We start from the raw sequence: 21,902 nt of genomic DNA, 5'->3' as shown, positions 1-21,902 counted from the left end.
GCGGACACGGTGTTCGGCTCGAGTCCCTGCGCTGAATCCGGTTTAAGGACAAGCCCGAATTACAGCTCGTGTCCGCAGCCCAAGGTTAATCCGTCATGCTCCAGGTTTTATCCGCGTTGTTCTGCATTTTCGCTGCAGGTGAGAAGAAACTCGAGGTTTTGTTTTTACCTTCATATGAGCCGCTGTTTGTCGCAGTCGCGTGTGGGTTCATTCATTCTGATAATAGAGCTGTATTGTTTTTTTTTTTAATGCATTATTTGTTTCTCCATAAAAAACCCGACAGTTTTATCTGTTTGCACACGACAAACACCACAGCAAAAAAAACAAAAACGTTAATTTATATTTTTAAATGATTGATTGACTGATTGATCTGTTTGCTACATTGTATCTGCTGCTCTTAGAGCACTCGGCTTCATCCCAAATGCCAGCCTTGTTCAAAGCTTAGTGAACTAGATTCTAACAAGAGATTATAGATTGTTAGATTGAGGATAAAATAAATAAATAAATAATTTTATATATGAAATACTGTATCACTGGTGACATAAATCAATATTTCTTCAGACATAATATACTATAACACGAGGACGCGTCCCAAACACACTCCTACTCCCTACTTATGTCGGAATAAATCAAGGCAAGTGGCACCCTAGCTAGGGCACTAGACTCCGGATTGAGGATGCGTTCGGGATGTAACCGAGCACAAGAATAACCGGGCTCAAACCAGTCTCAGGTTTCAGTGCGCATGACGGATGGTTTGTCCACATTTATAAATAATAATAAAATTAAATGGCCAACAAATATTGTTTTATCTACAAAAAAAAGACTTGTAATGAATTGCCATTTGTTAGTTCGTTTATTATTAGAGCCAAGCACTAAATGATACAATTTTGCCAAAAAAGAAAGATACAATTTCTTTAAAAAGCTATAAATATGTGCTGTATTATTTAATCATTAAATTTTTGTTGTTGTTGTTTGTTTGTTTTAAAAATGTTATTGTTTACTGTCGCCAAATTCTTGTAGGGTAATGTTTTATACAAGTTTCCTTAAAACCCGAGCAGCACAGATCTGTGCCAAGAACACAGTATAGGTATGATAACGATAAAAACAAGACAAAATCATGCTTATATGGAAGCCTCCACCCTCAGTGTGTGTTAATGGAGAGGCTTTAGACATCAAACTGTGCATTTGGGTTTTTGGATGTGTCAGGTAGGACAAAAGTTATCATTACTTTTATGACATGTACATTTTACCACTACTGGAATATGGGAATGACGTCACAAAAATGTAGAACTCTCAAAATGAGCATATTATAATATTATATTATATCGAACTGCCATGCAGAAGGCCTGGGTTCGATTCCCAGCCAGTGCCCAAACCCCAGCCACTGGATGCAGTGCCGGGCCAAAGTTCGGATAAAATAGGAGGGTTGCGTCAGGAAGGGCATCCGACGTAAAACCTGTGCCAAGTTGTAGTGCGGACTGGGTATTCCGCTGTGGCGACACCTTGCTGGGAGCAGCCGAAAGACCAACATATATTATATATATGAAACAACTGAAAACAACAATAAAAACATGCTACCATGTATATCTGTATATCTGTATATCTGTGACCAATTTTTAAAATTTTTGCTCAGTCATGGTTGTATAGTTGGTTAAAATTCAACTAAAATTCAGTTCATCATATTGCCTAATTTGTGCTGAAAAAAGGATAAATCACTCTATACTTCACAATCCTGAGCCTTATATATGTTTACTATATATAAAAAATAATGGCTAAAATGCTTTGAGCTTTAAGTAAAACTAAAATAGGTTTAAGATTCCCAAATCCCAAATGACTAACCAGTTCTCAACCAGTGCACTAGATAGGCTGCAGAAGCCCTTATTTCACTGAATGTTTAATCTAGTGCACTTATAGTATGTAGAAAACAGAGAAACATTTAGGATTCTGGCAAAACTTGCTATTCTGTACAATTTCAGTTCTTAAGAAGTGTAGCTTGAAAAATATCTCATATTGTTTCAAAAGCTTTACAATATATAAAAAAAATTTAAATATAAAAAAATTAAAATTGGATGAACTATGGTGCGGTATAAGCCGCTATATGATTGGATAAATAACAGCTGGTTCAGTCTGTCAGTTTTCTTAATAAGTTTGAACGAGTATGTTCAACTCATCGATTACGATTTGAAACATGAAATATTAGATTTATTCTACCACTCTACATTTTTAAAAGAGAAGTTATTGTGAATTACTTTACAATACTATAATAAAAGGGAAAAAAATAGGAAGTCACCTGGCCCAGTAACATATGGCATGGGGAAAAAAATAGCAAGGTGTGCAATAATCAACAACCGGTCGGTGCGATGAAGCGAAATCACTGTCACAGCATTAATAATAAGGTGATTATTTCCCTACAGCAGAATGTCCTGATGTGTTTTGTTCCTCTTGCACCGTTTATTAATAAGCAACACCTGACATTTTTTTATTTCGTTTTTTTTAACATAAAGCTACATTTAATGCTGTTCGACATCAAAGAAACAAGTTAGTTCCTGTTCTCACTTATGCTATAGCAGCTGTCATCCTAGCTGACAACTGGAGACTCCTCCCAAAAAACGTTAAGCGTTTGTTTCTTTACAAGAAAACCTCACCATATCGAAGATTCACATTTTTCTGTGTAAACTGACATTTTTAGTATTCTGTGCTTAGGATCACGTCTGTGTTACTAAAGAAACGATGTTACAGAAACATTCTGAAAACCTTTTAAACAGAAGAATCTTGAGAATTTATAAGCATCATGAATGTTGTCTCCTCTTTTGTTTTGCAGCGGGATGTCTGCCCGTGTTGGATGTGAAGGTCAGAGCTGCGTTCATGCATAAATATTCACAAAGCCAACCTTCTTTATTCTCACCGCCAACGATTACATTATACTTTATCTTATAAGCTGGATTTAATAACACATTAACAGCTGTATATTTTTAGGAAAGCAGCTGTCTGGAGGATGCGAGTATGAGGACAGATGGACACTGGCCCCCCGCAGGCTGTGATCGACAGGTGACAGGTGAGCTTCTGACTCCACCCACCAAAATACAGACTTAAAAATATATAGAGATATAAAGACAGATCTAAAAATATATCGTCTTTCCTTCCTACATTAGAACGTTATGTACAGTATGGTTATGATTAAATAATATGTATGTGTGTGCTTTTTTTAGATGACATTTTGACTGCTGAAAAGCGGCACCAGGGTCTGCTGAGAGAGCTACAGGAGCTGGTTGAACATGGTCAGTGTTTTCGAACACACACAAACACACACATACATGCAAAGACATTGGTTACATTTTTCAAAGAGAATCTGACATATAAGACATTTAAAGCAGGTAAGGGAGGAGAAGCCATGCCCCTTATACTGTTATGCAGAGACAGGTGCAGAGACCACATCTCTTTTAATGGGCGCTGACAAGTGCAGAGGCCACGCCCCTTTTGCTAACACAATAATGTACTCTGGCAAACACCTTCCCTTTAACACAGCCTCATTTTTTTTTCAGAGCTTAAAAGAGAGAGCGAATACACTCGGGAGACGGAGGAGTACGACCTGAACGACATGGGTGAGCAAGAGGACAGGAAACAGGGTAGACAGATGGAGGACAGGAAACAAGGGGATAAGGAAGAAGAAGAGGAGGAGGAGAGCGCCCGAGAGCTAGAAGAACTCCTGGCTGAAGAGATCCGGAAGAAAGAAGGAGGAAAAAAAGATGACGTAGTGCTGAGCAAGAAGGAGGAACATTCAGAGAACATTAAGGATGTGGAGGAAAAAGAGAGGAAGAAGAACGAGGCAGAGCTGACAGCAGAGAAGCAGAAGGTGGAGCATGAGCTCCAGGCGCTGACAAGCGACGAGACCAAGGTAAAGGAGAGGCAGGAAAAGCAGGAGGAGCTGCAGGAGCTGCTCCAGAAGATGGAGAGCGCGAAGGACGAGCAGGAAGGACCGACGGAGGAAGAGAAGGGACAGGAGGAAGACATGACCACTGAGACGAAAGAGCCACAGCAGAAGAGGGAAATGGAGAAAGCTAGTGATGAGAGTACGAGACAGTTCGAGAAGGAGAGATACCATGATAACAAGGAGGAGGTGGAGGAGGAAGACAGAGATGAAGATGAAGAGGAGGAGCAAGATGAATCAGAGGTTATAACAATTCTTGTATTTTATATAGGTGCTATCATTCGATAAAAAAAAAGCTAGTTAATCACAGTCATAGTCTTTTTAACGTACAGGTCATCACCCACTTATGAACATTCGAGTTACAAATTTTTCCGCAGATACGAACAGACCGTGGTTCTATGAACATTCGTAGATGCGAACAAATCGCGGAAGTAGCTCACGTGTATCGTGCAAAAAATAGACACTGCAGTGCATCAGATACGATTCCCCTCATGATTTAAAGGCGTATAATTCACTTACCAGTAACTTATTTGGCAACTTAGTTAGCGAGTTAGCGAGTTTTTTGCACTATAAGCAGTCCCTATAGGCTTTTTTTTGATGAGACAATGATCTGAGCCATTGGCTAGCCAATGCTTCTGTACAAATGTCTTTCTTCTGTTTTTAACACACACACCCAGTGCTGTTTTAGCACACTGCCTCACTTTTATTGCCTTTTTCAGGGTCTTACATTTAATGTATTTTTGTAAAAATAGTTCCCCTTGAAGGTAACTCGAGCACACGCTTTTGGTTTTATCCAAACTTCTATCTAGAAGTTTTTTATAATGTATCTTGCCGTTTAGCAAACCTGGTAATGTTTTCTCAGTCGTCTTATTATTCGCGTTAAATATGTTTTTATGACTCACAGCCGGGTAAACACGCTTTGATTATGGGAAGCCATTAGGATCAAACTTGGTCATATGATTAATTTGTGTAAAAAAATAGTAACGTGTTAAAATTTTTTGATTCATCACAAGCATTAATGTGTTAATATTGATAGCCCATGTATATATATATATATATATATTTGGTTGTGAAACAATTGTGTCTGTCTGTCTGTCTGTCACAGGAGCTGTTGGAGATCGAATCCCAGTTGAGGAGAGTCGCTGCCGAGCTAAGAAATCTGCACCGGGGATAAACATATACACACACTTACACGCGTACACACACACACACACACACACACAGACACAAGATACAAGCCATAACATTAATCGGTCCAGTGATTAGCCTGCTAATCAACATAAGCCAAGATGAATCAATCTGAGTCAAATGAATCAGTGAATCAAAATCAGTGAATCAGCCAAGACAGTTTTGTTGTGTCTAATGTTTCCAAAACTGTTGTAGCTAGCACGTAAAGGAAGACGCTAGCCAACGGTTTAGCGTGGCGTACGAATAAATGAATGGACGAATTAATTTATCGGTTTTGTTGGATCGTTCAAAGAATCAAATAGGCTTTATGACTCTTTTTAACTCACTGTTACGTATAAAAACACAAGGATGCCGCAAAGCTAAAGCCAGTCACCAGAACACTTTCTTCTTTAACACATATTTAGGTCTCACACATCAATCATGAGAGGAGGTGTGGCATAAAGACAAAAACTCTATATTTTCTTGGGATTAGTTATCAGTAATTGATAGGACTCGAGTCGAGTGTGTATCACGTGGTGAGGTTTGTGATTTGAACTCTTCTCCAAGGTGCGTAGTGTTTCTATACAGCGATGTGTGTGTGTGTGTGTATTTGGCTCTTACACTGTTAGAACGCATTCAGACTGTTAAGTGAGAGACGTGTGTGAGGCTTTTTGCAGGGAACATGATTTTCTGTGTGTGTTTTCGTGTGTATGTGTATTGACAGATTGTAATGCTTCTGCTTATACAGCAAACTGACATATTTGATAATCTTTGCATTACTTTGTAATTATAATATGCCTGTTTATTATGGTACTTACGGTAGGCATTATATTCCAGTATTTACGGTAAGCATTATCATCGCGTTAATCACAAAACAAGCAAAACAAAACAAAGCTTTATATAAAATTGAGAAGTTGGATGTAAAACTGTGTGTGTGTGTGTGTGTGTGTTTTGCTACACCATGTTCCCTGATAAAAATGTCACTGCAGTTCTCTCAGTATTAAACAAGCCAAGGAGGATGGAGCTCCTAAGCCATTACAGCTCACAAACACACAAACACACACACACACACACACACACAAAGGACAGAGGATCTATCATCCTCTGATGACCCTTTTTAATTATTATAATTACTATAATTTTTTTTTTCTAGTACAGTGGTGTCAGTCAGGGTATGAAAACTATTTCAGTGATTTTAAAAGCAATGCACATTGGTTTTCCGTCATGGTTGCTAATACGGTTAATGTCTTAGCCTGCAATAAGTGAAGTTTTAAACAAAATTATTTATGCATATATGTATTATGTATAACGTACAAGCCACAGACACTTTACAATGGCTTAAGTGAGTATTAACAAGTAATAAAAATGTACCTGAAGTAATATTATATTTAATATATAGTGCTAATCTACAACTATATTACTATATATGCTGAGATATCCAAGTTTAAGCTGTTTGTTTTATCTGATTCAATATAACAGTTCTATTCTCTTAATAATCATTTATCTGTAGATAATTTATATAAAGGTAAAAAAAAAAACTAAGCTGTGACGTCAAAATTGGTCGTGTCCCGATTTTCGTGATCTGTACTTGTGCACTTTGAAACTCTGACCTGGATTAAGACGAGACCAGTTTGTGACAAATAATTGTTAATATTAGCTCTTTTTTATTTTAAATGTATTTTAACACTACACCAGGTTTACATTGACGTGCAGATTCAAAGAAAGAAGGCAATAAGTGTACCGTCTCAGCGGTTCTTTAATTCAATAAGGCGGCCATTGTGTCGATTTGTTCGTTGTGAGACGATGGGTTTGATTTGTGATATGATTAAACTCTTAAAGGAATAAAAATCACAATGAACACATGAAGAAAGCAGCGTTCCTGTGTCTTCTTTTTGTCTTCGCATCACCCACGTAACGAAAATATACTTGGTTAAAAAAAGGTGTTGATTTATTTTCGACTTCAGCTGCACGATAAATCCATGTTTTGCATTATTTATGTTAATGTTTCTATAGTAATAGCTTGTCCGCTGGCATTTGTACAGTAATGCATAGCTAATAATGAACAGATTAAAAACAAACACATGTAATCATTGACGTTTTCAGCTGAGTACAGAGACATTTATTTAACATTTATGAAAGGAGTCTCCAGTATCAGTGCTTTGTAACACCCAGAGGCCATGTTGTGTTTTATTCCTTAATTACACCTTTGTAACCATGGCAACATTGTTTACACTTATTGTATGTGTAATCTTATGTATGTTTACACTTTAACATTACAGTGATTAACTTTAACATCAGTCTTGTTAAAGGCTTTACATATATTCAAGATATATAAATAGTTTTAACCTGGAGTCTATTACACCATGGAGTATATTACACCAGCTAAGTGATAAGCATTACGGAGTGTTGCTGGTAGTTTGAGAAAGTCTGAGTTTGGTGTCATGTCTCGTGTTCAGCAGACATTCAATGTGACTGAGGAGAGAGGAGAAGAATTGAGGAACGCCCTCATAGCCTGGGGAAAAAAAGGGTAATTAGGTTCAATGTTAATAAATAAATTGAAGAATCTACATGCACACTGAATAATTAGCTCAAACTAACTTCACTACATTTCTAACTCCACAATAATTAATTCCATTCGGTACAACTGCAATAACTTATCATATATTAACTTATTATATATAATATATATATTTTTAAACAAGACCAAAACTACAAAATGATCGATTTTAAAAGACTTGTGTGTGGCCTCACTAGGGAAGATGTTAATATCAATGATGGTCAGTCTGTGTGTGTCTATGTTCATGATGACATCCACTCCAAACAAAGCCATCCCAAGCTCCGCCCTCAGCTCTTTCACCATGACAGCCATGACGTCATCACTTGGGGCCGGGACTCGAGGCGTCGTCTCGTCCAGCTAGGATAAAAATTCATTCATTTACAAGTGCTAAAAATATTGTATATGAAGATAAATATATATTAATGGTTATAAATAATTATAAATACGAGGAGTGTTTTCCTGGTGAATAAAGGCGTGAAAGTAATTCACATTTACAGAAGATTTCAAGCGCAGTCGATAATAAAACTCTCATCCGCGGTAAAATATTTGAACTGTGCAAATGTTTTAAACAAGGACGTACAGTACGTCTGTGGATGTTGATCCTGGCCAAGGCTCGAGGCTCACCATTCATCAACACCACAGCACTTGGAACTCGGATCCAGGCCGTTTACACATGTTTGGGACGTTAAAGGGGTTCCTGGGGGGGGCAGCGTTTCGGACATAAATCAGACAGGACGTCCGATCATGGTTCTGGCATACTAAGAAAACTTTCTACCTTGATGGTGTCCAAGCACTAGTGAAACACTGGGATAAGTGCATTAGTGTACCAGGAGATTATATAAAGAAATAAAGGGAATTTTTCTCTCTCATGACTGAGTGGTTATTCTGCACAATCAAAAGTCCCACTTTGATTTGAACATCCCCTGTACATGAGATAAAAAGCAAATAATTAATGTATATTTTATTTATAATATTGATCACATGACTTCTACTTTTTAGACGAAACAAAGAGAGAGCTGTTTAAAAAAATGTTGCTTACTGCAGTTAGACGGGAACAGGACTCGGGTTTCGACACCTCATGGCTGTTAAAGAAGACTGTTTTCCTGTCTAAGCACAAACAAAAATAGACTCAAAATAAAAACGTTTGTTTCGTTTCAAAGTTTAGGCTCGGGGGTTATACCTCTATACTTCTGTTAACTAGCCAACTAGCCTTCTAGCAAGCTAGCCTTCCTATCTGTGATGAGTTATCGTTTAATGTTTGATGCACAAAGTGGAAGAAAAAAAATGGTGAAATTTTGGGAAGAAATAAAGCTTGGAGGGATGTAGATTGTTGGTGCTTCTGGTAAGAGTATGTAGCTGATATAGCTAGCTTGTTTTGCTAATCTGCCAATAAAATTACAAAACTGAAATACAAACTTCAAATCAAGCAACCTTTTTTTGAAACACTGTTTGGTGTCTTCTCTATATAGTATGACTACTATGGTTTTTCATCGGAAGTAAGAAATCTCTGGACAGTAGTGATGCGCAGTTCGGGTATTTTTCCGACCAGCGGGTCCCGCTTTTATGAAATTATTTGGCCCGCCCCCAGCCCGCACCACTGTATCTATTTTTACAACCCGCCCCGACCATTAAATAGACATACTAGCCTAGAACCGGTCCCAAACATTAAGTTTAGCGGCCTGACCTTTTTTTCTTTTAATGATGTAAATTCCCGACCGTCTTTCGTGACTTGTCACGTGACGTAACCTTATCAAAGAACTTAATAAAATATGAAAATAAATATTCCCAAATGTTTAATATAGACTATAGGGAATTGCACGCAACATACGTGGATTTTTTATTTAATTTTGTTTTTAATGACCCGCCCCAACCCCGCAGATAAAGTGACAATTTCTTTACCCGCCCCAGACGACCTGCGCATCACTACTGGACAGGCCAAACCCATGGACATTTGAATGTCACGGTCAGGCTTGTACAGGAATTATAAAAATTCTAAATACAGAATTTATGATAAAGTGAAAATTGCATTTAAACTGAAACTGAAATAAAACCATGATAATAAGACAGATGTAATTGTGATAGCATGCACTCACCATAGGGTCCAGTGGGGAAGTTCTTGAGCGATGGTCGTTCCACAGTGAAGTGCTGCTCGCCCACCACAAACACTTTGTGCAGCACGGCACCGTGATTCACAAAACTCTGGAGGACACAAGGAGGACGAACGTCTCTCAGACCGGCGTGACTAAAGATTAGTGACATCTACAGAAAGAGAATACCCATAATGCATTGTGGCATCTAAAGGCGGCGACCTAGATGGTGAATAAGGTGATTTGGGACAAACCCAATGGTCACGTTACAGTATATTGTACAGTAATGATAGTTGTGAAAGACATGTGGTTGTAGTACACTCAAACCACAAAAAACATAATTAATGAAAGTACCTCATGTGAACGGGATCCGTGGGCCACCCTGGTTTTACAGACTACAAAACAATCAAACAATCAAACAAAACAAATACATGTTAGCAAACTGTAAATTGAACTTAGCTTAGGTATCTTACTTCAGCTAATTAGTATTAGAAACTGAGTTTAAAATGGCAGCTAGTAGAGTTTTAAATATACTAACAGCCATTATTTTAAACAATACTTTTACACTTTTACAAAATTCCTGGAGCAAAACTACAAAAAAAATAGGTTGAACTATAATGTTACGTATAGCTCATTATTTGTTCGCTAGCTCAGCTACGCATTGTTAGTGCTTTAAATTTAAATACACAGTATAAAACAGTATTTTAATAATACAAAATGTAGCAAAATATTATTTTTTAATTAGCTTGCTCTAGGGTTAATGAATAACTAACAAATAGTTTAGGTATATTCTATAAATGTATTATTTTATTTGTAGCATTAGCTTGTGAGCTGGTTGGATAGTTCATATCAGCTAGGTAAGTTATTAATAATTAGCACATCTGTTTATTTAAGTAGCAAATTTAAAGTAAAAGTTTACCATGAAAGCAAACTAGTTTCTTGAATTTTTTATTATTATTATTTTTTTTTTTTTTTACAACAATATCGCTAGATGTTTAACTGACTTAAAGGGTATGTGAGCTGCTTCCTGTCCACTGCTTCCTGGATGATGGACATGTTGTCTGTGTTAATTTCTAGATACGGTGGGCAGCAAATACTCTTTCCTTCATGAGAGAGAACAAAAAAGGGATAGTTACTGTAAGGAATAAATGTAAAAAAGAGAGATTAGCATAACATAAAACCACATGCTGAACTAAAAATCCTGTTACATTATGCAAATATTTGAGGTTTGTTATCTCTATTAATGTTAACATTCAATTTTAGACATCTATAGCTTACTATTGAGTAGACAGCTAGGAATACTTTGCTAAATAGCCGGATAACTTGCACAAGGCAACTTGTATTTAACGTGCTAGTCTCTTCTTAGTCCTGTGCTAACTCCTGACACATAACACAGAGACGTTAGACAATTACAGTAACTAATAATTAACAATTACTTGTAAATATACACAGTTTTTTTATGCTTTTATATGGTTTAAAGAACATTTCTAAATTGTTAGCATGTTATGTACTTAGAACGCTAAAGGCTACGAAGAGTGTGTGTGTGTGGAGAGAGAGTGTGTGTTTGACCTTGCAGTGTGTTCTGTAGTTTGCTGATGATGCGATATGAGGCGAAGCGGTCCAGTAACTGTCTCATGGCTGGCAGCGGATCCAACAGGACAGTGTGGGGGTGTGTGGACACGTAAGTCTGGAATAAAGTAAAAACACTTCCAATAGTCATAGACACTCTGGTGGCAACAATGACCAAAGTGAATCATCTAATGAAGAATCTAACTGGAAATCCTTTTTAATAAATGTAAATAGATTATCTTATTAATTCCCTTTTTGAGTGATGTGATTGAATGGTTTAATCTGATAATTTATCACCATTTTAGTTGTATTTAAACAGATGGCTTAATTAGATCATTTCAGCAGATGTCTCAATGGATAAACTCAATGGTTGCCTCACTGATCTAATTAGACTGTCTAATTAAAGAGTCTGATTTGTGTCAGGGTATCTGATTTGATTATTTAATTAAGTCTTGCTTTACAGGGAATGATTTATAACAGACTGAAACTATTTCACCAGTATATACTGTTACCAGTTATTTCTTTGCTAAAGTTTTGGTTGTGTTACCTGAAAGTTGTCCAGGAGCTGCTGAGATCGGCTGTCATGTTCTGCCTCAACAATCACATCAGACAGTTTGTGTACGATAATGTCGAACGGGCCCTGAGACTCCATCGGCTGACTCAGGTCTATCTGAGTGGAAAAATAATGATTTGTCTCTAAGACCTGAAGTATCAGGACATTACACAGTACTACACATGATCTGTTCATCTGTGTGCAGTAGACGTTATCCTGCGTGGGTAAAACAGTAAAACATTAAGTAGACATTAAATCTAGGGTTTAGGACAGACTGTCTGTCTGTGTGTATGTGTGTGTGTGTGTGTGTGTTAGTGTGAGGGATTTGGAGAGTTTAGAATTGGTGACTGCAGGTGTCTGTGACAGTAAACACCTGAATGATAGCAAAGCCACCTGCAGTCGACAGAGAGAAAGAGAGAGAAAGAATATGTGTGTACAAAGATTTGTTGATCAGTGAATAAAGCACTGCTGGTGTCTCACTGAATCATTATGACTGTGTTAACTACTGGCTTCTTCTTATACTTAGACCTGACTCAGTGATTGACTCAGTAATTGATTCCATGTTTGATTCATTGAATAAACAGTTTGACTCATGGTTATATTTTCTTACTTTTTGACAGGGTTTGTCTCATTAAATGAGTAATTTACTCATTGATTTATTTATTCTTGCACTATTTAACTAAGCGGTCAACTCAGTCGCCGGTACAGTAATTGATAATTACATAGATTGACTTACAATTTTTGACTAATTTTTTAAATTATTGGTTAATTGTTTGACTCATGGATTGCCTTATTTTATGACTCACTAAACATTTACTAATTGTCTTACTTATTGTATTTGATTGCCTCAGTCATTGACTTATTGACTGACTCATTGCTTGATAAGTAATTGAGGTATTGCTTGGGTCGTTGATTTTATAATTGACTTTGATTGAAAGATTGTTTAAATAATTGTTTGAGTTAATAATACACCAACTGATTGACTTACTGGCTGACTTTTTTGGCACAGTGATTGGCTATTTGGTTGACTGAACCATGAGTCGACTCAAAGACTGACACCAAATTTTAAATTACAATAAAAAACTATTTCGGTTTCTAATTAATCAACAAATATAATTACTAATACTAATGAGCCATTAACACAGACTTACCTCAACCACCTCAATACCTCTGCCTCTGAAAAGAGACAAAACGACCATATATTAGTATCAACATATCTACTAATGTCTGTTCTACCTAATCTATACTACATTTACATTCTTTTAGTGTGCTAAATGGTAAATAATAATGCTAATTGGGTTTCAGGTCCATGCGTCCTATAATTGTGATATATCTATAGTGTATTTTTTTAAAATGTGGGATGAAAGTATAAAGTGCTTCTAGCTTGCGTTCTTTTTTTAAATTTTATAATTTTTACAAAAGTTAAATATCTGTCAATATATATATTACCTGTCAAATGTTTGGACACAAGTTTGGATTTATTTTCTACATTCTACAACACTACTGGATTTTTGTAAACTATAAAACAACACATATGGCATTAGGTAATTAAGTAACAACAACAAGAACAACAACAACAATAGTCAGTTATTATTTTAAGACATGACGGTCAGCTGTCAAACCATCAAGCTCCATGATGAAACTGGCTCTCATGAAGACCTTCACAGGAAACCAAGACCAAATCATTACCTCTGCTGTTCCTGTGCATTTAGAGTCACCAGCCTCAGAAATCACCAATTAACAAACAGCACCTCAGATTAGATCCATTATAAAGCTTTACAGAACAGAAGTAGGAGATACATCTCAATATCAACCCTTCAGAGAAGATTATTGTGTATTTTGAATAGCTTTATTATCGTTTTACAGTGGAGAAAAAAATAAAACCAATCAAAGACCATGGACATGTTCAAACTTTTGACTGGTACTGTACATGAATTTTTGAATTTTAGTATTTGGTCTGTCCATGGGTTTTGCTGTAAATGCCAAATAAAATCCAAGAGAGTCTTCCTCATACATGATCTCACAGCCAATAATAATAATAATAATAATAATAATAATAATAATAATAATAATCCAACTAGGGACCATGAACGCCAATGGTGATTACTGTTGTTTTTATTCCCAATTTATGACGGATCTCTAGTCAACAATCACACACATTCACACACTACGGGCAATTTGTGAATGCCAATTATCCTAATTTGAATGTCTTTATACTGTGGGAGGAACCGAAGTACCTGGAAAAATCCACCAAGCATGGGGAGAACATGCAAACTCCATGCACACAGACCCAGAAGTGGGAATCGAACCCACAACACTGCAGAGATGCACAGTGACAGTGCTATCCACTAAGCTATTGTGCATCCAATATTCCTACTACTACTTCTAATATAATAATTATAAATATTATTAGTAGTAATTAGGCATTTAGTAAAAATAAATATGATTTATATAAGATTACTGTGTAAAATATCCAAATGATCACGTTAATAGAGAAATTTATTGCATATATACATTATTAATGTCTAAGTAATGTACAATAAAAAGGCAAAATGGGTTTCAGCTCCCTGTATAAGTGCAGAACATACTGTAGGGGACGAAATAATTGTAATATACAGTGTAATTTAGCCTATTTAAGACAACTAATCCAGGTGTTATTACATATTCCACATATACGATTCTATATGTACACACCCTAAGTACCGCATCCAGTTAAAACAATAAGAACTTCTAACCTGGATCTTTTAATCTAATCAGCTTTAACACCCTATTAAACGTCCTGCGTATTAAAAGTATAATAGTTGCATGTTCATAAAATAGCATAGAACATCAACATGTAAAACGGTGGATTTGTTATACTGTACGCCATGTAAATTACTCAACATTAAACGCCTGTTAATTAACATTAGAGGAAAAAAAAGGTTTCCGGTTCTCACGCGCACAGGTGGGCGAACGCGCTCAGGTTCATCCTCCGGTGTTTCTTCACACTCAGACAGAAGCCCACCCTGCGGCCCGCCATGTCCCACCCGACCCGCGGACACAGGAGGAGAGAGGGACACAGGAGGAGAGAGGGACAGAGAGAGAGAGAGAGAGGGACACAGAGAGAGAGAGGGACAGCGAGACGCCCAGGAGGAGGAGCCAAAGATTAGAACTAATGTACAGTTCAATTTATCGCGTTTTACAGAAACACCTTTACATCAGCGGTATTACAGTGTCGGACAAAAACAGTAATTTAAGGTTTGCTGACTATTTGCTTGTAATCAACACATAGTAACACAGACAAAATAAGTGACAGATAGATAGATAGATATTTCATATTTCTTTAGGAAATTTCCAACATCCAGTACCAAGGATAGTAACACAATAAACCATAAACATGTAAAGATCGTCATTAAAGATCGTCAATCATGTATAGTGTAGTCAATAAAAAAACCGACCATACAACAGAAATGACTAAGATATAAAGAGTATATAAACATAGCTTGCAATTTATTAAATTGATTTATTTATAGCATTTGATTGCACAACATTCCAACTCAATCTTATAAAGTTCTAACAATTATTATTTATTACCATTAGTTTAACCAAACTGTCGCTAGTTAATGAAGTAGGCCTACTTTAAAAAAAATAAAGACTAAAATATTAGTTTTTTTAATTGTTTATGTAAAGAGTGTGATTTGCTATATAAAGAGTCAGTAATATCTAAGGAAAAAAAGACCATGGAAATAAATAATTGTATTAACATTTTGCTAGACGTTATATAGTGATAAATATGATAATATTATGATAATATCATACCATCGTTCTTTTCCTGATGTGTGTATACATTTTTGGATGACTCTTTCTGCCAAATAAAAGCCCATATTTTACTCTTTGATATTACTATTTAAAGAAATACCGTAAGAACAGCAATAGCTTAAAAACAATGAACAACACACAAAGTACAAGGATCATAACTCGGGAGTATAAAACTATTTGGGCTCTTGAATTGTTTTGTTACTTACTTCATTCGGATGAAAGGTGTAGTTTATATGACGTTATACAGTATAACCCATAGCCAAAATGCTTCCTGAACTTATCGATGACGTCATATATATATGGATGTTAAATAGGCTACAATTTTGACAAATTATTTTTAAATTTACATTATTTTTTTTTACTTTAACACTTGTATGCATGAAAAGTTATCTTTATGTGCACACTTCCTCTTAATAGCTGTTGACTTCCTTTTATATTATAAGAGAGCGATCCAAATTTGCATACTACCTTACTAAGTAGTACGCACGTGTCACACACTAGGCAGAGGCGTGGCTACTTTGTTTCGCGTACTGACTAGTACTGAAGTATGTACATGAACTTGCTCTAAGGCAGGCGAAGTCGTCTAAAAAGAAAGTGAAAGTAAAAACAAACTCTAACACACAGACCAGGAAAGCACACACGGATTCAGGGATCTCTCTCCTCTCAATGTTTCAACTCAAGATTGTTTAGGATAATCTGTAACATTGTAACAATGTCTCGGGGATCAAACGCTGGCTTTGACCGTCATATCACCATCTTCTCTCCAGAAGGCCGCTTGTATCAAGTCGGTAAGATCCCTCAGACTCTAACCCTGGGGTGATGAGGTGAAGAATCAGAGTTGGACCTGATACACAGTGTATGAGATGTGTGTAAAGATTAGTTTTAGCCTATACAGTCTGTTCTGTTTGTGAAATAGTTCTAGTATTTGTTATTAGGCAGGTGAACTCACCTGTGTGTGTGTGTGTGTGTGTGTGTTTGCCTATTGTGTTATTAGTGCAAAAAAGGCTACAAAACTTGCCTTCATAAGCGCACTTCATAACTAGGGATGATGATCCCGCTTAATGATGATCAGTTATAATGTTTATTTATATATTTTTTTTTTAAATGTTTTTTTTTTGTTTTTTTTACAGAAAGTAATATAGAAACACATTTTCATACACCACTATACGGGCAATAGATTGCTCCAGATCCAGTCCTGTCATGTCATTGTCGGATTAGCTAGCCTAGCTTAGCTGATTAGAAGCTAACACTTGCAATGTTAGCTTAGCCTTCTAACAAGAACGGCGAGCAAGTTAAAATTAGCAACTCTTACGAGCAATTAGCCTTATATATTAGTAATGCGCAGTAAAAATGTCCCAAGTATATATACCACAGCAATAAACAGGATAGTGTGGTTATTTTAGTTAGACTCGGCTATAGACCAGCATTATAAACCTGTAGCTTAGCTAGCATCAGATGCCTTTCAACATGCACAGATAACTTTCAATGTTAGAAGTCAATTCAGCTAGCAACGACATTGTGTTTGGTTTGTATTTATGAGTTTTTTTATGGATTGAATACTATAAAATCATTAAAATTATATTTGTATAGCCCAGATACTGAATTCATGTTACATTGTCAGGCAAAAGGCTAAGATAGTTTAGTGTTTCTTTCCTAGTCATTAAGGTAGTACCACTGTGTAACTTTTGTATCTTTAGTACATATGTATCTTTAACCTTAAAATGGTACTTAGTGTAAAGAGTACAATTATGTAAATTAAAACTATGTTAAGGTAATCTAAATTTACATTTACAAGTGAAAGAGACAAAAGATCGATCTTAGCATTACTTAGCTTTGCTAACAATTACTGTATTTATTAAAATTGGCTTAAATATAATTTAATATTTTAGTGAGTCAGAAGAAAAGAAACAAATAGGCAAAGAAATTGTGAGTACTGTGGGAAAACGTTTCCTTCATAGACGGCATTATATAATTTTTCTATGTCATTCTACATACTGTACAGGGAGTAACATACACCCTATGTCCAGTATGCTATTTATATATCTATATATTCTTTCTTTAGAGTATGCCTTTAAGGCCATCAGTCAGAGCGGACTGACCACAGTGGGCATCAGAGGACAAGACTGCGCCGTGGTGGTCACACAGAAGAAAATTCCGGTATGTCTCAGTTTCAAGTAAACCAAGAAGCATTTACTTCTCATTTATTTAGATACTTTTGGTACCTTGGGTACCAAACTAGACATACTGTAAGAAAAAAATTCATAGGAGCACTAAGTCAGAAAATGTGATTTTCATTGACTAATGGGGTTCAATTTAAATCATATAATTGGTGCTGAATTCTGCAATTTTATATATGGATTATAATAACAACTTCAAGTCAGACAAAAAGGACTAGCCATTTAAATGTGGTTGAGTCTTTATGGTAGCTGCCAGTAGATGATTTAGCGCATGCTTCATTCAGAAGGATCTCTTCCACCGTTCAGTCTCCATTTCATCGTTTTATAAACATACACACATGATGAGAGCTGTTTTTGAGGACCTGAATTGATAGTTGCTTGATAGTTCAGGACTGGAATTTCCTACAAGTCTACCTGAGCCACTAATATCTACCTGGACTCCATATTAACATCAATTACCATCAGCTGTTATAACTGAACTGGCTGCCACCTAACACACAGAATGAATGCAGATCAATTCCTGCTCTCTGGTTCACCCAGATGAGGATGGGTTCCCTGTTGAGTCTGGTTCCTCTTAAGGTTTCTTCCTATTGCCATCTCGGGGAGTTTTTCCTTGCCACTGTCGCCCTCGGTTAGTTCATCATTGACTATCTGACCATTTTGATTCATACACACTCACATTCCAACTTAAATAATTTTTTTGATTGTGTAAAGCTGCTGTGACAATGACAATTGTTAAAAGCGCTATACAAATAAAATTGAAATGAATTAAACTGAATAAGGAAGAAAATCAGTGGATTTTGTAAATCCGGTCTAAACCTTCAATTCGGTTCGGCAACAAGCATTTTGCCACATGGCTTTACTTAAAGTTTAATTGAAGTAGAGTTTAACATGATATTCAGTGTTAAATTAAAACATTATGTTCAAGGTTATTAGCACCTTATTTCCAATCTCACCCAAGCACAGAAACGTATCACCAAGCATTCAGGGCTGCATTTCCATCAAGATCAAGTTTATATTGAGATAAAGTGACGAAAAATATTATGGGATAAAAAGATATTAAGAATTAGAATTAATCTATTTTTTTGTCCAATTTTTAACTTGGACAAAAAGTGAGAGAGAAAGCTGAATGTTCTGAGGTTACACTCTGTAATACAGTAACCGTTTTGTTATTTTGGTGTGTGTGTGTGTCTGTGTTTTCTTCACTCAGGACAAGCTTCTGGACGCTTCTACGATTACAAACATGTTCCGCCTCACGTCGCGCATCGGGTGTGTGATGACTGGACATTATGGTGAGGATCTCATCTTCTCATCTAACACACACACACACATCCACCCAAACACTGAGTGTTATCGTGTTATATCCTGTAGCTGACAGCCGCTCTCAGGTGCACCGCGCCCGTGTGGAGGCCGCCGAGTGGAAGTATAAGTTCGGGTATGACATCACAGCGGACATGTTGTGTCGACGCATCGCTGATATCTCGCAGGTTTACACACAGAACGCTGAGATGAGGCCTCTGGGCTGCTGTGAGTTCACTTTCTGTTCATTCTTTAATGTTTTCTGCTGAGCCTTAGACACCATTGCTCTGTCCTAAGTATACGCATAAGAATAAACATTATGTAGTGTCATTTTTAAACTGAACTGGAGTTAATTAGGATTATATTTACTGAGTGTATATGGAAAACTTGTACGTACTGCATACAGGAACTCTATATGAGGCTATTATACTTTATAGCATAGTGTATGTGCCAAATAATAAAACTTGTCTTGACCTGCCTCAGGTATGATGCTGATAGCTGTGGATCCTCAGCACGGCCCCGTCCTGTATAAATGCGACCCGGCCGGGTATTTCTGCGGGTTTCATGCCACAGCTGTCGGAGCCAAACAGACGGAGGCCAACAGCTACCTGGAGAAGAAAATAAAGAAAAGGCCGGAGCTTACCTTCGACAGGACTGTAGAGGTAGATCAGGATATGTGTACTGAGAAAACATGGGAAAAAATAATGCTAAATCGTAATTTACAACATTATACCTTAATAAATCATTGACATTATTTGTGCTTAATGAAAGTGTTCATGGTGCACAACGTTTCAGTACTTACAACAAAAACCCACTCTAGGCCAAATGACCAAACCCTTTGGCAGCTTTGTTTATGGTCATTTTCATGGAGACACAACATTGGTGTTTTCCAGTATGGCCAGCTATTCCCAACTGTTTTGTCTTGATTCCACTGTTATTGCGTCTGTGAGTGTTATGCAAAGATGAGATTACAAGCTTCGTTTACGCTCTGCAGTTTTGTGTTAGGCTTAATTGCGACGCTGAGTTGGATTTCATCCAGATGTCATTTTCACACGTTTGTCAAGGCCTTGAAGGACATTATATCTGCATGCTAAATCATTACCTTCAGGCGTTAGTTGAATTACTTAAGCCCGGTTTCTGTTTTAGTCTGAAGTTAGAAAAATGAATAAATCATGATAAATTGTGGGTACATATACAAAAAGATCATGTGAGTGTCAAAGTGACTCACAGTGATTTGTAGCCTGCCAGCTACAAATCACCTTTGTGATTTTTTTTTTGACGTTTAAAAAAACTACTGTATTTTGCCATACCTTACCCTTTATTCTGTGTAACTTTGTGTAGCTAAAGACGACAGAGCGCATCGGTACCATGAAAACCATAGAGATTCTACCTTGCTGCTCTCCAGATTAGCACTGGAGAAATTACAGTCTGATGTCTACAGTGATGTCGACTCGTGTCTAACGGTGTTAGAACGCATTCTTGCCTTGTCTTTAAATGTTGTGTTTTTCTCCTGTCCCCTAGTTGGCGATCTCCTGCCTCTCTTCAGTCTTATCGATGGACTTTAAGTCCACTGAGCTGGAAGTGGGCGTGGTTAGTAAAGACAAGCCCAAATTCAGGTACCAATCTAGTGCTCTAGTTTTCTCCCTCAATTTGTATCTTTTTGATTCTTTCTTTCCTTTATTATTTTGTTGCACTCTTACTTTTTTCAGGCGGTCTTTTCTTTCTTTCTTTCTTTCTTTTTTTCTTACCCATACTTTAGTTTTTTTTCAATTTTTTTCTTCATTTCCTTTTGTCTTTATTATTCCCCTTTTCTTTTTTTTCTCTTTTTGTATTGTGAGTTCAGTACTCCACATGTGTGAACTGTTGAAGCACTTTCTTTCTTTCCTTTTTAAAATCTTTTTGTTTTTTCTTTACTTCCTTCTGTCTTTTCTTCCTTCCTTTTTCTTTCATTGCTAATCTTTCCTTTTTTCATTTTCTTTTTCTTTCTTTCTTTTCTTTAGTTTTCTCCCTCGCTAGTTTTTGGTTCTAACTTTTAATTGTTTTCCAACTTCTCCATATTTTCTAAAACCTTTTAGTTAATGTTTTTAGTAAAAAGTTTAGAGTGAGAGAGAGAGTGAGTGGGGCATCATGGTCACTGAGGCCGGAGGGGACACTCTGTCTCTCCCACATGGTGTCAGGTGTGTGCCGGAGGATGGAGTACAGGTGGAGGAGGTGCTGCTAGCGGTGGACGAGCAGGTTGGGTGTGAGAGCATGTACTCTGCCTCCGGGATGAACAAAGCGGTGGTGGTGTTTCTGTCCGAGCAAAACCTTTCGAGTACACTGATGAAGAGCGGAATATGTGTGAGAGGATCTGCGGTACGAGTCACCCGTCTGTCTGCCCCGTTAACATAAGTGGTTGATATCTAACATTCATTAAGGATGAGGCAATCATGAAGGAGCTGTCACGCTACGGGAAGTTCGTCGGCCCTATTGGAGCAAAAAAGCTCCAACTGGTGACACGTCCTGTACTTCTGGCAGGAGGATAAGAGTTACACTGTTTCTGGCACCACGGAGCAGCTGAGGTGTTTTGATTGCCAGGACGTCGGATGAGGCTGAACGCAGCAACAGTGGGATACAGCAGCAACAGCACGGTTCATACTGACTCACAGCTCATAAAGGTCAGTCCCGAACACATCGGCACCACGGAGACAGACACCGCACCCGGCGGTGATATGAACAATCGACAACACCGCGAGTGTAAAACCAGATGCCTGTATAGTATTCAACG

General features: G+C 37.0%; 3 protein-coding genes across 3 annotated transcripts in view; 2 read left to right on the top strand and 1 right to left on the bottom strand.

Annotated features, from left to right (window-relative positions):
- On the top strand, positions 1-6,957 carry LOC128532835 (golgin subfamily A member 6-like protein 22). The gene is made up of 6 exons (XM_053506936.1): positions 1-138; positions 2,822-2,850; positions 2,977-3,055; positions 3,210-3,278; positions 3,543-4,171; positions 5,034-6,957. Exons 1-6 carry the CDS (start codon positions 96-98, stop codon positions 5,100-5,102), a joined length of 918 nt encoding a protein of 305 aa, XP_053362911.1. The 5' UTR covers positions 1-95; the 3' UTR covers positions 5,103-6,957.
- A 455-nt stretch (positions 6,958-7,412) lies between these two features.
- LOC128533482 (inositol-tetrakisphosphate 1-kinase-like) lies at positions 7,413-13,081 on the bottom strand. The gene is made up of 9 exons (XM_053507754.1): positions 13,013-13,081; positions 11,856-11,978; positions 11,309-11,426; positions 10,744-10,842; positions 10,094-10,134; positions 9,746-9,911; positions 8,692-8,759; positions 7,847-8,009; positions 7,413-7,607 (listed from the first exon to the last, which is right to left on the bottom strand). The coding sequence occupies exons 1-9, from the start codon at positions 13,058-13,060 to the stop codon at positions 7,492-7,494; spliced, it is 942 nt and encodes a 313-aa protein (XP_053363729.1). The 5' UTR covers positions 13,061-13,081; the 3' UTR covers positions 7,413-7,491.
- A 3,162-nt stretch (positions 13,082-16,243) lies between these two features.
- Positions 16,244-21,902, top strand: part of psma6l (proteasome 20S subunit alpha 6, like) — a 6,385-nt gene continuing 726 nt past the window's right edge. The window contains exons 1-6 of the mRNA XM_053508034.1: positions 16,244-16,447; positions 17,722-17,816; positions 19,047-19,128; positions 19,208-19,363; positions 19,619-19,797; positions 20,657-20,751. Coding sequence (XP_053364009.1) covers positions 16,372-16,447; positions 17,722-17,816; positions 19,047-19,128; positions 19,208-19,363; positions 19,619-19,797; positions 20,657-20,751 — 683 coding nt within the window. The 5' untranslated portion in view covers positions 16,244-16,371. The remainder of the gene's footprint in view (positions 16,448-17,721; positions 17,817-19,046; positions 19,129-19,207; positions 19,364-19,618; positions 19,798-20,656; positions 20,752-21,902) is intronic.

This window comes from Clarias gariepinus, chromosome 11 (genome assembly GCF_024256425.1).
Source record: "Clarias gariepinus isolate MV-2021 ecotype Netherlands chromosome 11, CGAR_prim_01v2, whole genome shotgun sequence".
Classification (NCBI taxonomy): domain Eukaryota; kingdom Metazoa; phylum Chordata; class Actinopteri; order Siluriformes; family Clariidae; genus Clarias; species Clarias gariepinus.
Note: the sequence above shows the minus strand (reverse complement) of the source record. Positions and strands in the feature narration are given on the sequence as shown.